Source organism: Ahaetulla prasina, chromosome 18 (genome assembly GCF_028640845.1).
Source record: "Ahaetulla prasina isolate Xishuangbanna chromosome 18, ASM2864084v1, whole genome shotgun sequence".
NCBI classification, from domain to species: domain Eukaryota; kingdom Metazoa; phylum Chordata; class Lepidosauria; order Squamata; family Colubridae; genus Ahaetulla; species Ahaetulla prasina.
The window spans coordinates 3,933,249-3,958,193 of record NC_080556.1 but is presented as its reverse complement, the minus strand read 5'-3'; the positions used below and the strand labels follow the sequence as shown (position 1 = coordinate 3,958,193).

At 44.3% G+C, this 24,945-nt stretch overlaps 1 protein-coding gene across 1 annotated transcript in view; it reads right to left on the bottom strand.

The window, feature by feature from the left end:
- CFAP74 (cilia and flagella associated protein 74) overlaps window positions 1-18,376 on the bottom strand; it is a 60,671-nt gene extending 42,295 nt beyond the window's left edge. The window contains exons 1-12 of the mRNA XM_058161464.1: window positions 18,213-18,376; window positions 17,390-17,474; window positions 15,777-15,920; window positions 15,020-15,118; window positions 11,207-11,311; window positions 9,327-9,500; window positions 8,081-8,191; window positions 6,733-6,835; window positions 5,237-5,394; window positions 3,244-3,451; window positions 2,547-2,717; window positions 1,578-1,751 (exon numbers count right to left, since the gene is read on the bottom strand). Of these exons, the coding sequence (XP_058017447.1) occupies window positions 1,578-1,751; window positions 2,547-2,717; window positions 3,244-3,451; window positions 5,237-5,394; window positions 6,733-6,835; window positions 8,081-8,191; window positions 9,327-9,500; window positions 11,207-11,311; window positions 15,020-15,118; window positions 15,777-15,920; window positions 17,390-17,474; window positions 18,213-18,327 (1,647 nt within the window). The 5' untranslated portion in view covers window positions 18,328-18,376. The remainder of the gene's footprint in view (window positions 1-1,577; window positions 1,752-2,546; window positions 2,718-3,243; window positions 3,452-5,236; window positions 5,395-6,732; window positions 6,836-8,080; window positions 8,192-9,326; window positions 9,501-11,206; window positions 11,312-15,019; window positions 15,119-15,776; window positions 15,921-17,389; window positions 17,475-18,212) is intronic.
- Window positions 18,377-24,945: the final 6,569 nt, after the last annotated feature.

The following is a 24,945-nucleotide window of genomic DNA, read 5'->3' as shown; positions in this document are numbered from 1 at the left end:
TCTCACACACACACACAACCAAATAATCCCATCTGTATTTTAATATGTTATGAATTTAATTTTTTTTATCAATGTACCATGCACCTGAAGTACGAGAATCTGGTGTGTTCCATTTTTTAAAATTAAAAAAAAACATATTTTAAAACAATGGCAACACTATTTATACTGGGAGATTTGCACAACTACAGACCGGCTCGCCTTCTTTAATGGATGAAGGCATTTAAAGGTGATGAAGGTGATAGGGAAGTAGATGGTCTCCAAATGTGCATTTTAAAAAAATCTGAATTACCAACAATATGCTGGCTGGGGAATTGAAGCAAAGACTAAGTTATAGTGTTAGATTAAAGCTCATAAAAATGCTCACGTTTTTGTCATCGCAATCATAACATTTTAATTTGGCCAAGAAAGGCAGTTCCTCTTCTTGCAAACCGACAACATATTCAGTGTGAATCAATCTGTTGAATCACTGATTCATTTCCTAGCTTTGCACAATGGACCAAACCATCAACTAATCCAATGATTTGGGTTTGCCCTAGAAAGAAGGATTTGGGTCTCTTTGTTCGTGTGATGTGCAAACCAGGGGTGAAATGCTACCGGATCAGACTGGTTCGCCTGAATCGGTAGCATTATTTTTTTTTACTACCGGTTCGCCTGAACCAGTAGCATTTATTACTACCAGTTCAGGCGAACAGGTTCGAACCGGTAGCATGAACCGGTAACATCATTAAAAAAGGACAACAAAGAATGTTCTTTCTGCGCCAACTCAGTAAGCTCAAACTGCCCAAGGAGCTGCTGATTCAGTTCTACAGAGGAATTATTGAGTCTGTCATTTGCACCTCTATAACTGTCTGGTTCGGTTCTGCAACCCAACAAGAAAAACACAGACGTCAGAGGATAATTAGAACTGCAGAAAAAATAATTGCTACCAACCTGCCTTCCATTGAGAACCTGTATACTGCACGAATCAGGAAGAGGGCCGTGAAAATATTTACAGACCCCTCGCATCCTGGATATAAACTGTTTCAACTCCTACCCTCAAAATGACGCTATAGAGCACTGCACACCAGAACAACTAGACACAAGAACGGTTTTTTCCCGAAGGCCATCACTCTGCTAAACAAATAATTCCATCAACACTGTCAAACTATTTACTGATCTGCACTACTATTAATCTTCTCATAGTTCCCATCACCAATCTCTTTCCACTTATGACTGTATGACTGTAACTTGTTGCTGGCAATCCTTATGATTTATATTGATATACTGACCATCAATTGTGTTGTAAATGTTGTACCTTGATGAACGTATCTGTTCTTTTATGTACACTGAGAGCATATGCACCAAGACAAATTCCTTGTGTGTCCAATCGCACTTGGCCAATAAAATTCTATTCTATTCTATTCTATTCTATTCTATTCTATTCTATTCTATTCTATTCTATTCTATTCTATTCTATTCTATTCTATTTCACCCCTGGTTTGCACATCACAAGAACAAAGAGACCCAGACCTAGTCCAGATTAAAACAACCCAACTTCAGCCCACTGTGTGAATGCGGTTGATCAAGTCATCACTCACCTTGAAATGAATGAGGCTTGGCTTGCTATAAAATGGACACCCTTTAAACTCACGTCCACAAACGCGGTGTTTGCGAATGACTCCAGCATGTAACTTCTCCAAGTTCTGGGCAAAAATGTCCTTTTCAAGTTTTGACACACCGAGGGGTTTGGAATCAATTTTGTCATCCAGTACCTGAGAAATAGGCAACACTGGTTTTGTTCTGACCTAGGCTTCCTTAGAAAGTATACAGTACAAACCTAGTCTCGGGAAGAATTTCCTGACAGTGAGAACAGTTAACCAGTGGAACGACTTGCCTCCAGAAATTTTGGTTACTCCAACACTGGAAGTCTTTAAGAAGAGATTGGACAACAACTTGTCTGCCAAGGTATAGGATTCCCTGCTTGAGCAGGGGGTTGGACTAGAAGACCTCCAAGGTCCCTTCCAACACTGTTATTCCGTTATCCTAAAGACACATTACACAGGGATAACGGGATAGGGTGACAGATTGAGTTCATCTCTTGGTAAATATGTATTTTTGCCATCCACCCAAGCAAGGAAGGAAACCAAGCAAGGAAGAGCAAAAATTGACACCACTGGCATTTTGCCTTGAGTCCGTTTTGGCAGCGGGAGAAAAACCACTCGCCCTCTGCTGAATTTAAAACTGGGGAAACGGTAGCATGGCATGATGTCTTGACCGCAGTAGGAACTCGAGAAGTTGACAAAAGAGGACAAAGAGTCGACATGAGCGGAACATAGCTCAGCCCAAGGTTAAGAGATTAACGCTGCAAGAAGAGCTGAGGTCAGATGCGCGGAGGTTAACGATCTGATCTTGTCACGGAACAAAACAGCAGGGTTTAAAAAAAAAGAAAGGAAAAAAAAAAAGAGGAAGCCTCAAATCCACTTAGTAGAATGGACCTCGCGGTCAACCCTACAAGAAAAGGCAGGGGGGAAAAAACGACCGGAAAAGACAGAAAGATAGATCTGTACCTGCAGTGGGTTATATTCTTGGTCCCAGATCCCCACAAATTCGGGCTCCGCGAGAATATTATCCACGTTTTCCTGCTCGCCTTCGGTTTTGCTTTCAGGGCCGAAGTCGCAAGAGGCGTTAAAACTTTTGTCGTCCAGCGAGGGGGAAACTGAAGGGCTGCGCCAATGTTTCTGCCGCAGAAGAGAGTGGCGAAAAGTCAAAAGGGGGACTTGGCCAGGTGAATTAATCACAAAATCTTGGAAATATTAGGAGAAAAAAAAACCCACATCAAATTCATCATCGACTCCCAGAAACTTCAGTTAATTTGGAGCAGATCCATCACTACTTTCAAATAAATACGCTTTCTTGCCAAAAACACCCGTATGCCAGGGTTCCGACAGATGCCCTAATTAAACCATGAGCCTCAAGCCAAGCTTCAAAAGAAATCCAGTTATTTATTAGGAGCAACATGTCGGCAGGTGCCCAAGTGAAGTCAGGTCTGACCCACGTAATTTATGGCCCAATTATGACCCTTGTTTTCCCCCCCTCCTCCCAGGGTGTGTCATAAATCACTTTCTCCAACAGAGCACTTTCACGGGCTGTAGAGATTACGCCCCCTCCAGCTGTTTCAGGTAAGGACATAGAAGGATTTTAATCTGATCCAAACAGTCCCCACCAGTTTATCAACAATAATAAGCCCTCCCTGCTTTCTCTCACCTGTATGACAGGCGCCACCTTATCGCTACACGTTTCCTCAATGTAACGCCATGTTTTCATGCGCCACTTAATGGCATCGGAGAGTTTGTCCGGGCCTTTAGATTTCTGGGGACGAGATTGTGCTTTAATTTTCTCCACCTGGGCTTCTTCTTTCAAAATCCGAGCGACTATTTCGATTTTCCTGGTTTTCTGTTGGTCCAGAAACTCCCTGTGGGCGACGCAACGGCAGACAATGGAGACAAACTGGGAACAGACACCAGGGAAACTGAGGGAACAAACCACTGACCTCTGAGTCCAAAAGGATTAATCCGCTAATCCTTTAAAAATCTATCTATCTATATATATAAATGGCGCTGTGTGTGTGTGTGTGTGTGTGTGTGTGTGCGCGCGCGCATTCCAGCATAACTCTGGAACGCCTTGAGCAATTTCAACCAAACTTGGTACACAGATGACTTACTCTCTGGAAAAAAATACTGTGGGGGTAAGACACCCCTAAAACCCCTTGGGGTGTGTGTGTGTGTCTGTATGTATGTGTTCCAGCATGACTGTGGAATGCCTAGGCTGCTGAAATGAAAAGGAATGAATTATATCTATAGTGTCAAAGCACAGTACTTTTGATAGTGATAGTGTGCATTTTGGATTCAGGTTGTTAGGATACAGCCAGTTGTGCCTTAAAATGACTTCTACTGTACAGCACAGTGAGTTGTCATGGTAACAGCTTCACAGTACTCCACAGTACTCCCCTCTGGTAAGGGGAATTGGGATAAATAAATACCCAGGCAACGACGGGTTATCAGCTAGTTTATATATATAAGAAGGGAAAGTGTGTGCTTTATTTTGTGACCTGCAATCTTATTGCATTTGCAAATATCCTTCTTTAAAAGGGACTATTGAGGCTGCTAACAAAAGAACTCGGATAGCTGGTGGCTACTAACTGCTAAAATTTGGGTCTCCACTCACCTGTTGGCAAAATCTACTGCGGATTTGACTAGAATTAACTAAGGAGGAAGAATTTCCACGTTTTTAACAAGAAATGACAAGCTACCAGGAAGGAGGAGGGAGGTTGGAGAGGGGTTAATGATTCTATTTTCCAGATCTACTGCACTAACATTGAGGTTACTTCTAGGCAACATTTTCTGGAATTTGAAAATATGTTAAAAATAACATTCAGAAAGGGAAAAAAAAATAATCTGTGTGCACAGATAGTACTTTTTAAACGATACTTCAGCTATTTAAAAAAATAGGAATCGTTTCAAGCACATCCCAGCAGAAAATTGCCCTGAAATGTTAAGATTTAATTCTTAATTAATTAATTAATGGCAAGGAATTCTCGTCCAAGTATATTTTTTATAAAACTTTTTCCCCCTCCCTGCATAATTGACCCTTTTGCAATTGAGGTCTCACCAATCAAGGACTTAGGAGGAAATAACCTGGGGTAAAATGTAAAATTTGTTACTTCCGGTTCTGTGGGCGTGGCCATTTTTTTTTTTTTTTACTTTTAAAAGCATTTTTTCTACAATCTCTTTGGCCGAAGAGGTTGTAGAAAAAATGCTTTTAAAGGGTTCTGACGATCCCAGCTGAGTTGCCTGATCACCAGAAAATTTTAAAAGCATTTTTTAACAGCCTCTTTGGCCGAAGAGGTTGTAGAAAAAACGCTTTTAAAGGGTTCTGACGATCCCAGCTGAGCCGCGCGATCATCAGAGGCTTTTTTTTTTACTTTTAAAAGCATTTTTTTGCTCGAAGAAAAAATGCTTTTAAAAGTAAAAACAACAACAACAACCCTCTGATGATTGCGTGGCTCAGCTGGGCATGTGGAGGGGGGCAGGGATTTTTGCTACCCATTCTCCAAACCATCCGCCACAATTGCTACCAGATTGGGCGATCCGGTCCGAACCGGGAGCATTTCACCCCTGGAAATAACCCATAAGTCTGTTAATTTATCAGGACTCCCCTCCCCGATCAACATGGCATTTCACAAAAATTAGCATCTCACTTTTTCCGCTTTTCAAACTCGATTTGTCGCTTCTGGCAAAAAAATTCCCGGGTCACGTTGTGTCCTTCAGCCTGAATGGCTTCCTTTATTTTCCGATCTTGCTCTTGAGCATCAAGTCCAATCAATTTGCCCAGGACTTGACGGGTTCGTAGATTTTCCTAGAGAAAGGTATTAAAATAAAATAAAATAAAATATTAAACTTTCGCTTTTGGGTGTGCAGGAAAGCAGTTCACGAGGGCAGAAATCAGCAAGTATCCCACACCCCCAGATTTCAATTGCTTTCAAAAGTTACATGTCGGCTGATGACCACAACTGAGCCAAATTTAGGTTGCTAAGCGGGACAGCTGTTAAGTGAATTTTGCCCTGTTTTACTACGTTTCGTGCCCCCGTTGTTAAGTGAATCACTGTAGTTGTTAAGCGGATCTGGAAACCCCATTGACTTTGCGTGTTAGGAGGTCACAAAAAAGGGATTGCATGACTCCGGAACATTGCAACGGTCATAAATATGAGTCAGTTGCCAAGCAGCTGAATTTTGACTGTGGGGATGCTTTAATGCAGAGGTGGTATTCAGCAGGTTCTGACCGGTTCTGGAGAACCGGTAGCAGAAATTTTGAGTAGTTCGGAGAACCAGTAAACACCACCTCTGACTGGCCCCCATCCCCGTCTATTTTTTGCCTCCCGAGTCCCAGCTGATCGGGAGGAAGTGGGGATTTTGCAGTAGCCTTCCCCTGGATTGGGGTGGGAATGGAGATTTTACAGTATCCATCCCCTGGAGTGGGGAAGGAATGGGGATTTTGCAGTATCCTCTCTCTGCCATGCCCAAGCCACGCCCACCAAGCCACACCCACAGAACCAGTGGTAAAAAAAAAATTTTAATTCCACCATTGCTGCAATGGTCTTAAGTTTGAGAACCAGTCCTAAGTCACCAATTTCAGTGCCATCGTAACTTCGGACGGTCATTAAATGAACTGTTGTAACTCAAGAATTACCCGTATTTCTTCTTTTTTTTCCCCCCCTCTGCAAAATAAATTCCATCAATTAAATGGAAAGTCCCTAACATGGTTTGATTGATCTGGAAACGGGCCCAGAAAGTTGCTTAGGGCCATTTGTGGTTTAGTCAGGAAAGCCGAGTTAAAATCACGGCTTAGCCCGATATAAGAATGAAACCTACTTACGAAGATGAGACTTCGGTGGTTGGACTTCATTCTGAACATTGTTCAATGTTTTGGCCAATGTGTTCCATTTCCCCCCTCCCCACCGCAAAACGGCAGTTGCGAACTACAGTATAGTTAAAGGTGTTGTGTTACTGATACAAATTTCTCCATCCTTTTACAAACTCCTTTTTTAAAGGCTAAAAGGGGGAAGAGGGGAGGGGGAAGACTAGGGAAGGACTCTTCCCATGCCACGGGAGTTTAATTGAAACCGGAAGGCCCAATTTTGAAAGCTTTATTGTAAAAACAGTGGCGTGTTCTCCTTCTCAAGCAGCTAGTCCTCACCCGGTTCGAACTGATGCTGTTTTTCAGAGACAACACCGTCTCCATCCTTTTTTGCAAGTGTTCTTTATGGCTTACTTCCTCCGCCGATTCCTTCTCACGAACCCTGTTGGAAAAGAACAGAGTCAATCCTGCTCCGTTTTGATGAAGAGGCTAGGGCAAAGCCAGCCATCTTGACTGACTGATGCCCATCAAAGGGCAGGGCTTAGCGTGCCATGAGAGCCTGGCTCCTTAATGCAGGGTTAGCATGTCAAGATCTACCTCAGCTGTCCTTCTACAGCAGGCTAGCTGAGGACTTTTGCAATGTAATGGGGCCTAGGAGATCAGGCAGCCTTGATCTCATATGATCTCATATTATTATATAGATTATATATATTGTCAAGGTTCCAAGTAATACACCCATAGCACGCAGAACTCCCAGGCAGGTAGATTCCTCAAAGAACAGTTTTATTGGATATATCATATTGGCACAGGCTGGTGAAAACCGACTCTAAATGTCCCCGCTGTTTTCACCTCAATAAAAGTACAAGTTTTTCCCCCTTTCCCCAAACAATCAGTCACATGGTCCAATTAAGGTGCTATCCGGTTGCTGGGTAACGTCGTTCCTCCTCTCTTCAGCCAACGGTTGGAACGTCCTTGGTTCCCAGAGGAAACCATTTTGTTTTGGCTACAAAACCCCAGCTATCTCTACTCTCCCCCCTCCCTATCCCTCACCTCCATTGCAAGGCAAGGCTGAAGCCTCCAAGTTGGCCTCGGTCGGGCCAGCTTCAGAGTTGACAATATCGTGTACTGATCTCCTATGTCTAACCTAACGAAGAGAAGGATTAGGGGAGATGTGATAGCCGACTTCTGGTACTTGTGGGGAAGTCATAGAGATGAGGAGGGCTGACTTATTCTCCAAAGCACCAGAGAGCAGGACAAGAAGTAACGGGTGGAAGCTCATTAAAGAGAGATCCAACCTCCTCCAACTAAGGAGGAATTTCGCGAGAGTGAGAATTAATGAATTAATCAATGGAAGAGTTTGCCAGAGTTGTGGGTGCTCCGTCGTTGGAGGTTTTCAAGAAAGGATTGGGCATCCATTTGTCCAGGATGATGCAAGGACTCCTGCCTGTGGTCCAGAAGTGAAATGCTACCGGTTCAGACGGGTTCGGGCAAACCAGTAGTAAAAAAATGCGCTCATGTTTGCAAACCGGTAGGGAAAGTAAGGGAATACCACCCCTGACTGTACGTTTTGGAGCTGAAGATATCTGGAGCCACAGGTTGGAGAAGGAAAATCCAAAGAGTTAACAGACCAGACCTCTTGCATTCTTTGAAAGGAGAAAAAAGAGGGGAGAAAAATTAAACGACGTACTTTCCTAAACTCTCCTTCAGAAACCGGACGGCCTTTGCGTGGTTCCTCTGAGAATCTTCCAGCACGGTGGCCAGGTTTTCTTCGTAAGCCATGCTAGCTTCTTGGATTTTTCTAAGGGGGGGGGGGAGAAGGAAAAAAGCAGAATTCTTTTCAAAGGGGACTGCAAAATCCTAACGTGTAAGAGACAGAAAAGAACTTTCAACACTCATCCTGTCAGGGTTCCTGAAATGATATCTCACTGGTTGGGGTGTGAAGCTCAAATTAGCCATCTTCCTCCTCCCTCCCCCTTTTCTTTTTTTACATCATCTCCACAGAGACCCACAATGACTGGAGGGAATGACTTCTACGATCCGTGAAATTGCTTCATTGGGGAATGTGACTGATGACACACCCGGGGGGGGGGGAACAAGGTCAGAGGCAAGGTGCAAATTAGGTGAAGCCAGAGCTGGCTTCAACCTAGGTTGTGCCGACCTAGCACTCCTAATAAACAACTGGATTTTTCTTGCTAAGTGGCTTGAGACTCTTCATTTTATTTAGAGTGTCTTATTTTTATTGGTCAGAACCCTGACAAAATCTTTATATTCATTTGAACTGTCTGGATCTCCTGATTTTCCTGGTGCCTTTACATGAGCTGTAGTGTTGTGGTCCACCGGCAGCCAGCAGAGCTGGCAGCAGAGTCGGACAGTGAGGAGTTGGGAAGGAATTTGGGCCAGTTCTGGGGCCTGGGGAAAGCTCGGACGAGGGCTTTGCTTCGGAGGCAGAGAGGGAGTTAGACAGCAGCGAGGCAGAGGAACAGCTGGAGCCCGTGCCCAGCGTGCGCATGTGCAGAGCTGCCAGAAAACAACAACTCAGAAAGCAGGGTCGACTCGGGAGTAAAGCCACACCTTGGAGGTGATTGGCCCCTCCCAGAGGAAACAAAAGAGGAGTGAACAGGGAGTGGGGCTTTTGCAGGAAACAATTTGTTCGTTCGGTGACTCTGAGAGACTCTGTGCCAAGTTTTGCCTTGTACCGCGGTTGGAAACCAGTTATGTGGCAGCTTGCCAAGCCAGATAAGGTCTGTGTTGATCAATATTCCTTTGAAAAACTGTTTGGACACGCCTTGCTGACTGTGAATGAGCATAATTCACAGTCGTGTAAATAAAAGAGGTTTTGCCAGGATCAATTCCTGCCTCCTTGCTTGTTAAGGGAGCCTAGTGGAAATTTCGAAGCATCCTTAAGGGGTGTGTGGTTTTGAAATCCAGCCTACCTTTCAGTGTTCTGCCACCTCTGACTCAAGAGCTGGGACAACTCATTCTGTTTTTGGAGCCTTTCCTCCGCTTGGTCTCGGCGCTGCTGATCCAGCTCCGCCTCGTCCAGTTTGAGCTGCTTGCGAAGTTTGGCAAAATTTCCTTGCTCTATTTCAATCTTCCACATTTCGAACCTTGGCAAAGGGAGACTTTTATCAGTACCCAACCTGCTTTGGTGCCATACATCCACATTACGCTCTGTGGGCACCCAGAACCACCCTCCACCCCTCATCCTCGCATCCGTTTGTGACAGAAATTGCAGTTTTTTTTCCACCTGGAGTCAAATCGGCCATTTAGGGCCCTTTAACTGATCTCAAAACAGGGAAGCCAAGTTGGATGGAAGACCACAAGGAAATCCCAACCTTCAAGGTTTTGGTGACTATCTTCAAAGCGCTCCATGGCATAGGGTCGGGTTACTTACGGGACCGTCTGCTGCTACCGAATACCTCCCACCGACCCGTGCGCTCTCACAGGGAGGGACTCCTCAGGGTGCCGTCGGCCAGACAGTGCCGGCTGGCGACACCCAGGGGAAGGGCCTTCTCTGTGGGGGCCCCCACCCTTTGGAACGAGCTTCCCCCAGGACTTTGTCAACTTCCCGACCTCCGAACCTTTCGCCGCGAGCTTAAGACATATCTATTTATTTGCGCAGGACTGGACTAGATTTTAAATTCAAATTGGTTTTAATAGGGATTTTATTATTTTTATTACTATTTTAATTATTCGACCAGTTATAATAAGTTTTTTAATGGATGTTTTAATTGTATTTATATGTATGTTTTTTATTTGGTTGTGAACCGCCCTGAGTCCCTAGGGAGATAGGGCGGTATAAAAATATGAATAAATAAATAAATAAATAAATAAATAAATAAATAAACCAGGTTGAGAAACATCAACACGCGTCCAACACAACCAGCCAGGGTAGTATAGTGGGTGAAGGTATTGGACATAGGCTATGGAGATACGGGTTCAAGTCCACCCTCATCCCGGGTGGCTTCAAACTGGTTGCTTCCTCTTAGGCTAGACCAGCGGTGGGGCTGCTGGGGGTTCGCAGGGGTTTGGGAGAACCTTTAGCTAAGATTCTCTGCAGTTTGGAGAACCCTCAAATGCCACTCCTGACCTACCTGGCCCCTCTCAGGAGTCCCCACATGGCTTGTTTTGGATGCAGGTAAGTGCAGGGCACACATGGAGGCTTGGGGAGGGCAAAAAACAGGCCTACCGGAATTTCAGGAAGGCCTCCGGAGGGCCTCCGGAGGCCATTTTTACCCTCCCGGAGGCTCGAGCAAAAAGCCTCCAGAGTCCAGGGAGGGCAAAAATGCTCCCCCCCTGCTGTGGTGCAGGAGGCTGACTAGGCCACGCTCACCATGGCCACGCCCACCCAGCAACCGGACAGAGAACCCCTTTCTAAAAATTTTGAAGCCCACCCCTTGGCCAGACCTCCCCTACGAGGTTTCATTAGGGGAGGAAAAAATGGGGAGGGGATACTAATGTGACAGCTTGAATTCCTAAAGAAAAAGTCAGCAATAGAGGAATATTGAGGCGTTTCAGTTTGGCAGAACTGTTAAAAGAGTTAGAAGAGGGGGGAGGACGGGGAAAAAAAGGTTTCCTTGCTGAAGCTCAAACATTCCTAACGAAGCTGCTGCCAACTTCAAAATCCGGAACGTGTTTTGCATATTTATAGATCCATTCCCATCCCCTTCACCCTGTAAAACATTCAGGAGAGATTTCACCGCCACTGAGCCCCCAAAGTCGGGCCAAGCCGCTAAACTGCATTAAGAGGAAAGCGCAAGGATCCAGTTGGCCCAATGTGTCCCGCCCTCCTCCAAGGTCTCCTTTCACTTACACATTTTCATTTAGGGCTGCGGTGATTTTGCATTCGAGGCTCTTTTCGTTTCCCAGTTCGGTACACAGGCGCCGATGTAATGCCTGCAGGCGGGACACGGCCGCGCTGAGCCATTAAAAGGAGGGGAGGGGAGGAGGAGGAGAAAAAGAAGAAAGAAAGAAAATGGAAGAAAATTGGAAATAGCGAATTGTTCAAAAGTCAGCACGTAAACAAAGGCGAAACAATTCTGCAGCCCGGAGGGATTCAGGCTGTTGTTTTCCTGAACATCTGGCGGTTTATAGTAATGGAATGTTTTTCAATTATACTCTTAAAAGAATCCTTTTCGGTCTCTTTCAAAACCTCTACACCAGCTGACAGGCAGAACTTCAAGCAAGAGCTTCTTGATTTGGTCCCCCCTACGGACATCAGAGCCAACTCCTGCATTTAAAATAATAATCACAACAGCCCCTGTAACAACCACAACGAATACGGGTTCTTTGCTGTACACAGAGCCCTAGACGTGGCCCAGGAAGAAGGCACTCATCATCATCATGATTTAACGACCTCATAATCCCTCGCGGGGCCGAGCCTGGGCAACTGAATAGAGCTACCAGAGCGTTGAATGGCCGGATGCCCTTCCTGTCGCCAATGCGGAGTTTTGTTCAGCAGATATATCCTCGTTGTGCCGAGAGAGAGAAATATATCTGCCTCTAACTAGGATCGAACTCACAGCCTAGGAAGGAGGCACTCTCCTGGAGAAATTAAAATTCACATTTCAATTTCAATTTAATTTGAATAAATCCAGTCTTAGAACAAAGGAGGAATTTCCTGACAATGAGACAATTAACCAGTGGAACGACTTGCCTCCAGAAGTTGTGGGTTGCTCCATCACTGGAGGATTTTAAGGAGAGATTGGTCAGGCATTTGTCCAGAATGGTATACGGGTCCCCTGCTTGAGCAGGGGGAGGGGGGGTGAACTAGAAGACATCTAAGGTCCTTTCCCATTCTGCTATTCTGTAATTCATAATGTTAAAATTCAAGTTCAGAGTCCTATTTTTCTGCCATTTCAGTGTTTTGTGGTTCAATTGCTCTCTTGGAGAAGAAAAAGTGATCCCTGAAAAAGAATGACTGGAAAGCAGAATTGAGCGGAAGGATTACAATGGTAATAATGACACAGGTGAGGTGGGATGAAGAGCTGTGCTTCCAGGTGTTGCGATATCTTCAGAAATCAATCGCATTTGGCAAGTTCGAGAAAAGGCACAGGGGAAATTCAGACTCCCGTAAGGAGGCTGTGCTTCGGTGGGTGGCCCTAAATAAATTCCTTAAACCCATCCTAATCCTATTGCTTTGTCTGTTCCTGGATGCCAGCTTTCCCAAATCCCAGGCCTCTAGCTGCAGGGGGGTGGGGGGAAGAAAACAATGAGGGCATTTTCCTTGCGAGAGGACCTGATTTAATCTGGTTTATTGAAAACTGAATGCAACTTTTACCCAGTCCTGCCTCCGATTGTTTCTTTTAAATTTAAGGATTTAAAGAGGTCACCTTCACCCGTTCATTTTTTTGCACGCTGGCACATAATGAGGGTTTATTCTGCTGATTCGGATGGGGTTTTGTTTTATTTTTTTGGCCAGTCGGCGCATAATGCGTTCCGCCTTGGCACAATTATATTAACTCAATTAATTGCAAGAAGCAACAAGGGTGGATGCAAATGCAGTTGATCTGCGGCGTACAAGGCCCCCTCCCTGTACCCCTCTCTTCCTGGCAGCTTTTAATTCAAGCAAATTGAAGGAAAGGAGCCAGCACAACAATTGTGTGCGGTCTCCCAAACCCTGTTGCCAAGGTTGTGTTGTATTTGCAGGATTTTCAAACACTAGGAGACAAAGGAGAAGAGAGTGGGGGGGGGAGGAAGGGAGGGAGGGAGGGAAGGAGGGAGAAGGAGAGAGAAAGAGAGAGAGGGAGGGAAGGGAAGCAGGAAATAAATAAATAAATGAATGAATAAATGAATGAATGAATAAATAAATAAAGGGGAGAGAGAGAGAGAGGGAGAAAGAAAGAGAGAGAGAGGGAGGGGGGAGGGAGAGAGAAAGAGAGTGTGGGAGAGAGAGAAAGAGAAGGAGGAGAGAGAAAGAAAGAAAGACAGAAAGGGGAGAGGAAGAGGAGAAAGAGAGAGGAGGAGGAGGAGGAGGAAATAAATAACTAAATAAATAAAGAGAGAGAGAGAAAGAGGAGGAGAAAGAGGAGGAGAGAGACATGGAGGAAGGAGAGAAGAGAGAGAGGAGGAAGGAAGCAGGAAATAAATAAATAAATGAATGAATAAATGAATGAATGAATAAATAAATAAAGGGGAGAGAGAGAGAGAGGGAGAAAGAAAGAGAGAGAGAGGGAGGGGGGAGGGAGAGAGAAAGAAAGAGAGTGTGGGAGAGAGAAAGAGAAGGAGGGAGAGAGAGAAAGAAAGAAAGACAGAAAGGGGAGAGGAAGAGGGAGAAAGAGAGATGGAGGGAGGGAGGGAGGGAAATAAATAACTAAATAAATAAAGAGAGGGGAGAGAGAGAAAGAGGAGGAGAAGGAGAGAGAGAGAGAGGAGGAAGGAAGCAGGAAATAAATAAATAAATGAATGAATAAATGAATGAATGAATAAATAAATAAAGGGAGAGAGAGAGAGAGGAGAAAGAGAGAGAGAGGAGGAGGAGAGAGAGAAAGAAAGAGAGTGTGGGAGAGAGAAAGAGAAAGAGAAGGAGGGAGAGAGAGAAAGAAAGAAAGACAGAAAGGGGAGAGGAAGAGGGAGAAAGAGAGATGGAGGGAGGGAGGGAGGGAGGGAAATAAATAACTAAATAAATAAAGAGAGGGGAGAGAGAGAAAGAGGGAGGGAGAAAGAGGGAGGGAGAGAGACATGGAGGGAAGGAGAGAGAAAGAGAGGAACTGTGTTCACTCCCTGCCTTCCCCAATGCATTTGTTAATTGAATGTGCAGGTCATTAAATGCACATGAGGTATCTCAGAGTAGGAAAGAGCATGCGGAGCCTAATGCTGGAGCAATTCCCGTTTTCGCTAGCAGAGGCACCCCAGGCCGGTCCTTTGCTATTTCCAGGCCAGAAATATCCTATATATATATGTGGGTCTTTGGTTATTCGAGTTTTCTCCCACGTAAAATTGGAAGTGTCTTGGCGATGTTTCGACGAAGTCTCATTCGTCATCTTCAGGCTGGTGTTTACAGCTTCGTGCTTCTAGGAGCAATGTCACGAATGAGACTTCGTCGAAACGTCGCCAAGAATTTTTAACCACCTTGCCTCCAAGGTCCCTTCCAAGCTCTTTGATTTCATGGCTGATCCCAGGGCGGGAACTTTGCACTCCAAGAACATTTTAACCAATGTTTTGCTTTAAAGAGTGGGGAAGGGAATGAACAATTCCTTTGCGATTAAACTGAACTGAAAAGTGGGGGTGGGGGAACCATTGTTTGTCCCCAGTGCTGGTTTTAACTCTCAGTTGGATTCTTGCCTCTGAGGTCAAGGCGAAGGAAAGCGAGCTGTTTGAAAGCAACTGCATGGACCTAGATTCGCTGAACAAAAAGCCCATTTTCACGCACTAATAACTTGCGGGACAGATAAAGGATGGCATCAGAAATAGATGATTTTTTTTTTTTTTGCAAAAGGTTAACTCCTCCTGTCGCTGGCTGCCGGTCTCTGGAGATAACTCTTGTTTTATTTATCGAAGACCTTAATCGCAAATTCATTAAATACCTTTAAACAGAAGGAAATCAAAGAGGTGGCGGATATTTTTCAGCCACCAAACGGAGCCGAATTCAGCCAATTTTAAACCCCTGGAGAAGTGAACTACATACGTGTTTCCATCCTTCTTCTCCTTCTCAATTTCTTTTTCCACGTCCTTCTGCTGGCCGATGAGCATGTCCAGTCGGGCGTGGCAAGTCGCTAACTCTTCTCTGAAAAGACAGAAGGGCAGGATTCAGCCAGAGAGGTTGGCCGCAGCAATCCGTTTCTTCTTGGACATCTGTGGCATCACTTACCCTCCCATGCTGATAATATACCGTCCATGGATTAAAAGGAAAAACTAGCCCAAGGGTTCGCCAGGGGAGAGATGCTACACAAAAGGAAAAGAGAGGAGGCGGGAAGAGGAAAAAGGAGTTCTAATCTCCCTTTTAATGTGACTATTTCTCGGGCCATCCTTTAGATCTGCTGGCTCCCAAGTAAAGGAACATGAGGACTAGTCAGGTATACAATACTAGATATTACTCTTACAATACTAGACAACACAGTATCAACAGTAGAGGCTGTTGTACAGTCGTAAAATTGAGTCTGCTCGCATGTTGTTGCGACATACAACTGCGACAACGTATGACCAAAATTCCGGACTCGATTGTGGTCGTAAGCCGGGGCCTGCCTCCTGTAAAGGAATCAATGTCCTGATTTTTGATTTGATGCTTTTGACATCTTTTGGGTTGTTTGGTAATTAAAGTTAATTGAGTTATTTCCTTGTTAGCATCTTCCTCATCTTCCAAATGGAGCCGGAATAAATTTTCTGAGCTAAGGGCATGGCAGAAAAAGGAAGACAATGGTGGGGGGGGAAAAAAACCCCCTGACCTTGTTTTTTGAATGAGCAGCTCTTTCTCTTTGGTGAGACTGTCAAGTTGGTTCAGGTTTCGTCGCAAGTTGAGGACACGAACTCGGTCTGTGTAGTTCATGGTCCGTCCTCGGCTCGGCACCGGGAATCCTTCTGAACTTTTCCTGTAGGGTTAGAAAAGTAGGTTGTCCAAATCAAGGAACGGGCTGAAACGGAGAAGGGCAGTCTAGAAATCAAATAAATGCATTGAGGAATGGGCATCAGCCAGTGGTGGCGAAACTATGGCATGCGTGCCAGAGGTGCCACTCAAAGAGAGCTCTCTATGGGCATGCCCCAGCCCAGCTCCATCGTGTTTCTCCTGCGGGGGGAGAGAGGGAGGGTGGGAGGGAGGGAGAGAGAGAGAGAGACAGGGAGGGAGGGGAAGAGAGAGAGGGTGAGGGGAAGAGAGAGAGGGAAGGGAGAGGGAGGGAGGAAGAGAGAGGGAGGAAGAGAGGAGGAGGAAGAGAAATGGAGGGAGGAAGAGAGAGAAAGAGAGGGGGAAAGAAGGAGGGAAAGAGAGGGAGGGAGGGAAAGAGAAATGGAGGGAGGGAAAGAGAGAGAGAGGGAGGGAGAGAGGGAGGGGAAGAGAGAAAGAGAGGGGGAAAGAGACAGGGAGGGAGGGGAAGAGAGAAAGAGAGGGGGAAAGAGACAGGGAGGGAGGGAAAGAGAGAAAGAGGGAGGGAAAGAGAGAGAGAGAAAGAGAGAGTGAAAGAGAGGGAGGGAAAAAGAACTGAAATTACAAAAGTTTTTCTTTTTTGTTGTTGCTAAACGTAAATATTTCAAAAGCAGGGGAAAAAAACGAAGGGGCATTGATCACGTTTTTCTTAGAACATTTAGCTGATCTCTGCCTTGTTTATCATTATTTTAGGTAGCAAAACCTCCTTATTCATGTTAAATTGCCGTGTTGGCACTTTGCGATAAACAAGTGGGTCTTGGGTTGCAGTCTGGGCATTTGGTCTTTAAAAGGTTTGCCATCACTAGACTAAGTGCCCCTTCTTGCTCTCTCTCTCTCTCTCCTTTTTTCTTTTTTTTGAAGCTTCTCAGTTTGTATGAAGTCCCAGAATTTAGCCCGGCTTTTAAAGAAGCAACGTTTCCAAATTTTGCTTTGGAATTTTCTTGAAAAAAAACAACAGCAGCACCTCATTAGATATATTTATTTTATTCATTTCGTTTAAATAAATGGAGGGGTTTATAGTAAAGATATAGAGGTAGTCTTCGACTTACAATCACAATCGAGGGGCAAAATTTCTGTGGTTAAGCTAAGTGAGTTTTGCCTCATTTTCAAAACCTTCCTTGCCACAGGTTGTTGAGCTGAAACACCGCAGGTGTTAAGTTAGCGACGCGGCTGTTAAGGGAATCCGGCTTCCCGGTTGACTTGACTTGTCGGAAGGTCTCAAAAAGGGAACACACGACGCTGCAACCGTCGTAAGTACGAGTCAGTTGGCAATCGTCTGGATTTTGATCACGTGACCATGGGGGGGGGGATGCCGCGATGGTCGTTAAGTGTGAAAAACGGCCGTTAAGTCACTATTTTTCTACGCAGCTGTAGCTCTGAACCCTGCTGTAAGTCGAGGACTACCTGTTACAGACTCACTTGCTAATATCCGTAGCCTCTTCGGTTTCTTCCAAAGAAACCTCTTCGGCTGGGTGGCCTTCCGCCTCCTCGCCTTCTTCATGTCCTAGACGGAAAGCAGAAATGGGGTTTTTTTCTGTTAAAAGGCCTAAAGAAGTGATGGCTAACCTTTTTGCCATCGCGTGCCAGGAAGGGGGGGGGGGGTCACGCGCGTGCGTGCCCACACTCATAATTCTATGTGCCCCACCCTCGTGCATGCGCATGCAACTCTTCCCCCCCTCCCAACACATGATGGCCCGGTAGGCCCGTTTTTCTCTCTTACCTGTCTCCAGAGCCTCTCTAGGAGTCTGGGAGGGTGGAAAATGGACTTCCCCATTTCCCTGGAGGCCCTCCGGACGCCAGAAATGGCCCATTTACCAACTTCCGGTTGGACAGGAAGTGACCTTTTTGCTGTCCCCAGCCTCCAGAGACTCCTAGAGAGGCTCTGGGGGCTGGAGACAGCAAAAAATGTCTTGTTGTGATGATAGACGATAGATAGATGATAGATAAATATTAACAGAGATAGATGATAGATAGATAGATAGATAGATAGATAGATAGATAGATAGATAGATAGATAGATAGATAGATGATAGACAGATAGTAGATAGATGATAGATATAGTAGATAGAAGATAAATGATAGATAGATTGAGAGACAGAGATGATTGATAGAGATGATAGATAGATGATAGATGATAGATAGATAAATATTAATATAGATAGATGATAGATAGATAGATAGATAGATAGATAGATAGATAGATAGATAGATAGTAGATAGACAGACAGACAACCATTCTAACCTTCCATGTCTTGCTCAAATTCTTCAAATATATTTGTTTCTTCTTCTTTGCTTCCTTCTACGATGGGATATAAATCAGGCGAAAGGTCCTCTTCCAAAATATTATGGAATTCCATCTTGCTAATTTTCGGGGGGCGGGAGGTAGCTCTCCTCTTCTCAAAGTGGGTTTAGCTATAAAATAATATCAATAAACTGAACAAGAAAACATGAAAGGTTTCCTTCTTGGCAAGTCCTATGCTCCCAATTCACTTATTACTCCTAGTCTTGAAATTTTCTTAAAATCTGTCCCTTCGGAGATAGTATTACAGGATACAGATACAGATGAACAGGGTCGGGAAGGGACCTTATAGGTCATCTAGCCCAACCCCCCCCCAGCCCAAGCATTATTAGATGTTACAATGTTTTTAATCGTTTTTTTTTTTTTAGCCAGGTAGATTTTCCAAGGCATCAGTTGACACCGCCCCAGCAAGTGACTCCAACCTAGTCAGGCTAAGACACTGAGCTCGTTGATCAGAAAGGTCGGCAGTTCGAATCCCTAATAGAGGTCTCCCATGTGAGCAGGCGGTTGGACTAGATCAGGGGTCTCCAACCTTGGCAACTTTTAAGCCTGGAGGATTTCAACTCCCAGAATACCCCAGCCAACAAAGCTGGCTGGGGAATTCTGGGAGTTGAAGTCCACCAGGCTTAAAGTTGCCAAGGCTGGGGACCCCTGGACTAGATGACCTCCAAGGTCCCTTCCAACTCTAACATTACTGTTAACGGATAACATCACCAACCCAAGTAAAAAATAAATAAAAAAACAACCTTTATTGTCATTTTTAAGTGCTGCTACATAACGAATGACAGGGATTACAGCGGTGATGGTGGGGGCAATGCAAACTTTGGGAGGTTACATTTTACCCCGCTCCCTTCCAGCTTACTGTATCCATCCATCCATCTATCCATCTATCCATCTATCTATCTATCTATCTATCTATCTATCTATCTATCTATCTAATCAACTCGCCAAGTCTTGGAGGAAAACTTACAATTGTTTAAACTACCGTCTCTCCAGCCGTCCGTTTGGGAAAGCTCCTAAGGCAACGGAGACAACCAACTGGAAAGGCAAAGGGGGGGGGGGGCCGGAGAGACATTCCAGCTTTCTAGGCAGGAGGAAAAATAAGTTTTTTCTTCCTCTCCCCCGCCCCGCGCTCGCTTTGAAGTCTGCAGATTAGAAAGCGCTTTGCTTGCGCAGTTTGGATGTCCCGGGATGGGGGTGGAGGAGTTTTGGATTCCCCCCTTTTCTAAGGAGTGGATGGTACATTCCAAGCGGTTTGTGTTTGTGGGTGGGGGGGAGGTTCAAGAGAAACGGCGGCCGCTCTGATCCTCCCCGACGCCCCCCCCCCGTACCGGGCCAGGTAACTCTCAAAGGAGCCTCGTTGCTTTCTTCGGCAAAGCCGGTTGGGTTGGCTCGTTTTCCAAAAAGCCTGCAAGGAAAGCAACGTTGCAATTGCAGGACAGAACACAGAATAGACACAGTAGTGGCCAAAATTGTGGAAACTTTTTGGGGAAAGTGTATTTTCTAGAATAGAATAAAAAAATGTTATTGGCCAAGTGTGATTGGACGCCCAAGGAATTTGTCTTAGTGCATATGCTCTCAGTGTATATTAGAATTAGAATAGAATAGAATAGAATAGAATAGAATAGAATAGAATAGAATAGAATAGAATAGAATAGAATAGCTGTCTTGGTGCAGATGCTCTCAGTGTACATAAAAGAAAAGATACCTTCATCAAGGTACAACACTTACAACACTTGATAGTCATAGGGTACAAATTTAACACTTAATGATACAACACAGGGTACAAATAAGCAATCAGGAACAATCAATATCAATATAAATCATAAGGATTACCAGCAACAAAGTTACAGTCATGCAGTCATAAGTGGAAGGAGATGGATGATGGGAACGATGAGAAGATTAATAGTAGTGCAGATTTAGTAAATAATTTGACAGTGTCGAGGGAATTATTTGTTTAGCAGAGTGATGGCGTTCGGTAAGAAACTCTTCTTGTGTCTAGTTGTTTTGGTGTGCAGTGCTCTGTAGAGTATAGTGTATTTTCTAAAACTAGCTAATAACACCACTTGTTTTTTTTCTTTGGAGTAGTACCATAAAATTATATATCAATGGAAAGGTAATTTAATCGAGAATGTAACTTTTATGAAGGATTTGCTATTAGAATAGCAGTGACAGTATAAAAAAAAAAGCGAAATGAGATATACAAAAATTACCACCATAGAAAAAAATGAGACATACAAAAATGATTACCATGTCAGTTAAATCCTTAGTTGGGTAACCTTTAGCATGAATGACAGCCTTACAACGTCTTCCCATGGAGTGAACCAAGTCTTTGAATTCTGCAGCTGTTCTAATGTGAAACCAAGATTGAAGGATGGCTTCTATTAACCGGGTTTTATTGCTGGGTCGCTTCTGACTAACAAGTTTCTTTAGTAGGCTCCATAGATTTTCACTTGGGTGAAGGTCTAGGCTATTCCCAGGCCATTCCAGCAGTGGAAGAGGATTATCTTGAAACTCTCCCCCCTCCGCAAAAAAGTGGTGTTCTTAGCCATCAAACATCAAGACTACACTTTTCGCAAAAGGTTTCCACAATTTTGGCCTGTATACAGGTATGGTGAAGGGACCTAAGAGATCTTCTAGTCCAACCCCTTGCTCAAGCAGGAGGCTCTATTCCATTCTGAACAAATGGGTGTCTAATCTCTTCTTGAAGACCTCCACACAAAAAACACCACTTCTGGAGTGGTCCACAGAAATAAATAAATATAATATTTATCTTCACAAACCTTTCAGGTAGATAAGGTGAGGGTGAACCAAACTAGTTGGGGTTTCAAGTTCCAGTTTAGAACAGTCACAGCCAGTATAATATAGCAAAGGGGATCAGAACTGGGAGCAACAATGCAGATGACCACTAGATGGCAGGATAGAGTATTTTAAAAAAAATAAATCTAATGTTCTGCCCTCTTGTGGTTGTCTCAATTGTTGCTGCTAGTCCCAACACAGAAGCAACTCTGTTCCTTAGTACAAGTTTGTTTAGTGACTGTTTGACTCTATAATGGCACTGAAAAAAGTGACTTATGACCGTGTTTCACATTTACGACCGTTGCAGCATCCCCATGGTCATGAGATCAAAATCCAGATGCTTGGAAACTGACTCGTATTTATGACCGATGCCGTATCCTGGGGTCACGTGATCCCCCTGACAAGTAAAATCAATGGGGTAGCCAGATTCCCTTAACAACCATGTTATTGACTTGGTAACGGCAATGATTTGCTTAACAGTGGCGGAAAGGAAGGTTGCAAAATGGGGCGACGTTTATTTAAGAAATGCCTTGCTTAACAACAGCAATTTTGGGCTCAACGGTGGTCCTAAGTCGAGGACTACCTGTACTGCATAGATGTTTTGGACCTCTGCTCCCATCGGCAGCAGCCAGAATGACCAGTGACCAAGGAGTATGGGAGTGGTAGTCCAAAGCAAATAAAAGTAATAAATAAAATAAAATTCTACTTCATTCGCCCTTGCGCGCTAGCACAAAGTGACTCTTTCGTTCGCCTAATTCTAGGCCTTTTTTGATAGACAGCAACGTGATTTGAATTTTGCTCAAGCTGGAATATTTTAAGGAGAACGGAATCTGTACAGTATGGCAGGCATAAGCAAATAACCTGGTCACCGGTAATTTTCTCAACAGTACGAAGACATTTTTAATTACTCTGCCAACTGGCTGGCAAGGAACTGCCTGCCAATTACTAAAAAATAAAAAAAATATGCCCAATTCAAAACATTCAGATAAATTCTTATTTAGAGGACTCCGGTTGCTCTAATTCTCGGAGCTGTTCCTTTTGGCTCTCTTTAAACTCCCCCCCCTTTTTTTATTTTTAGAGCTGGCAGCTCCTCTAAAAATTAATTCTTGTGTTTCATTTGAATGACAGCTCTTTTGTGCTGCTTTGAAGTTGGATTTCACACTCCCTACACCTCCGCACACACAAGCATGGGGCAGAAACAGTTCCCCTGCCGTTCGACTGAACTTAGCAAGCTATTTTATTCCCTTCGTACAGGATCGGTTCTGACAGACCAGCTGCTCCAGAGGTAAACAAAACGGCTTCTTTTAAATGGCACCATCAATTTTATTTACCTTTTAAGATGTTATTACATTCAGGCTATAGCAACGTCATAATGTAATATTGTTACATTAATGTTGCATTCGTGTATTAACGCTGGTATTGTTTGACACCTGTCTTGAGATTTATGTTATTATCGCTGTACTAAGTGTAAGTATCTTTTATACTTCAGCTTGGAGAGTACAGATCGTTTTCCTAAAAATGGCAGTTTTAGCCTTAAGTGGCATAGAGTAAGGAAGTTTTTTGCAGAGGTGGTATTCAGCACCTCTGCATCAGATGAACCGGTAGCAGCAATCGGATCAGGGGTGAAATGCTCCCAGTTCGGACCGGATCTCCTGATCCTGTAGCAATGGCGGTGGGTGGTTTGGAGAACTGGTACCAAAAATCCCTGCCCACCCCACCCCCATGCCCAGCTGAGCTGCGCGATCATTTATTTTTTTTACTTTTAAAAGCATTTTTTCTTTGGCCCAAAAAAATGCTTTTAAAAGTAAAAAAAAGCCTCTGATGATCGCATGGCTCAGCTGGGATCGTCAGAGGCTTTTAAAAGCATTTTTTCTACAACCTCTTCAGCTGAGTTGCCTGATCGTCAGAGGCTTTTTTTTCTTTTAAAGGCAAAAAAAAATGCTTTTAAAAGAAAAGAAAAGCCTCTGACGATCAGGCAACTTAGCTGGAATCGTCAGAGGAGCCTTTTAAAAGCATTTTTTACAACCTCTTCGGCCGAAAAAATGCTTTTAAAAGTAAAAAAATGCTTTTAAAAGTAAAAAAAAAAAGTTGGCCATGCCCACCCAGTCACATTACACCCCCCCCACTAAGCCACGCCCACAGAACAGGTAGTAACAAATTTTACATTTCACCACTGAATTGGATTCTTCAGTTCTGAATTGAAGAACTTCTAGAAGTCGGATGAGAAGTGAAAGATCCAGGTGTCTTTTGAAACGCAGCTTTGGGGCAACCATGACCTGGATGACTGAGAATCTCCATTGACATTCCTTGCAAAAGAAGATGAGTAAACTTGGGGTAAAAAAAACACTTCACCCTTCTTCAAGCATTATGCCCAAAACCAAGAGTAACGTGATTGCCTTAATTCTTCCCACATTGTCAATGCGCACGCACATACCTGAAAATCAGCAAGGGAAACCTAATTTTTTGGTCCTTTTATTTTATTTTATTTTATTTGCATTTATATCCCGCCCTTCTCCGAAGACTCAGGGTGGCTTACACTGTGTTAAGCAATAGTCTTCATCCATTTGTATATTATATACAAAGTCAACTTATTGCCCCCAACAATCTGGGTCCTCATTTTACCTACCTTATAAAGGATGGAAGGCTGAGTCAACCTTGGGCCTGGTGGGACTAGAACCTGCAGTAATTGCAAGCAGCTGTGTTAATAACAGACAGACTTAGTCTGCTGAGCCACCAGAGGCCCTTTCAAGGGCTATAGAAGAATTTTCATCTTCTAATTACTTGGTGGAGTGTTTTTTGCATTGACCTAGCTCTCCGTTCAGTTGCCCTACGGATCAGAGATTCAAATTTTCCCTGTGAGATAAGGCAGTGGTGGGCTGCTGCCGGTTTAGACCGGTTCGGGCGAACTGGTAGTTCCGACGATCAGCTGGCCCCGCCCCCCCGCCCCTGCTCTATCCTGTGCTATATTTCCTTCTTTCTGGCTCAGCTGTTTCGTATGGCACACCTGATTTCCGCCCCTCCACTGTTCTATTTACTGGGGCTGCCTTAGAAGTTAAGCAGCTGAGCTTCAAATTGCTGTATTTTGAACCCCGGGCGCAAGAGTGTTAGGCCCGTGCGCGTGCAAAGCGCACGCTCATAGAAGTGGTTGTTAAATGGGTTGCATGAGATGAGGGTCTAGAAATGTTACTATAGCTACATCACCGACACCCACTCTTGTGCAACATTAATATTAAATTACATTTCTTGCAGTCATTGCCATATCAGTGTAAGGCGGGGAACATTTGAAAACGTATCTGTAAACATTTTACAATGTAATTCTGAATACATTAGCTCCAAAGTGGAAGCCCACTCGCCTGCCCCTGCTGTGGTTCACACTCGGTTTGTTTGGCTCAAATAAAAGATGCTTCGCGATGTGTAACACTAAAACACTTTCCTAAGCATACCAAGATTCTCAGAAGGCAAGGATTGTCCTTGGGAACGCTCCGGGAGCTAATTCCGCAACTGACCTGATATTCAATTTTATTTTACTTTTCTTGTGCTGCGTCAGGGGTGGAATGCTCCCAGTTCGGCGGAACCGCTAGTGATGACGGCTGGTGGTTTGGAGAACCGGTAGCAATGGCAGCTTGAGGCTCCACCCACCCGCCCTGTCATCGTTACTTCCTGGTTTTAACCAGGAAGTAACCTTTTTTTTTTTTACCCTCTGCGCATGCAGAGAAGGGTTGGCGCATGAGTAGAGGGTTGGCGCATGCGCGCGGCGCGTGCACTTCTGAACCGGTAGGGAAGGTAAGTTTTGGAAGGCAATTTTCCTTTTGCTTCTTAACTGCCACATATTTTAGCTGGGGAAGTTGGGAGGGGGTTGTTGTTGGAGCGGTAGAAA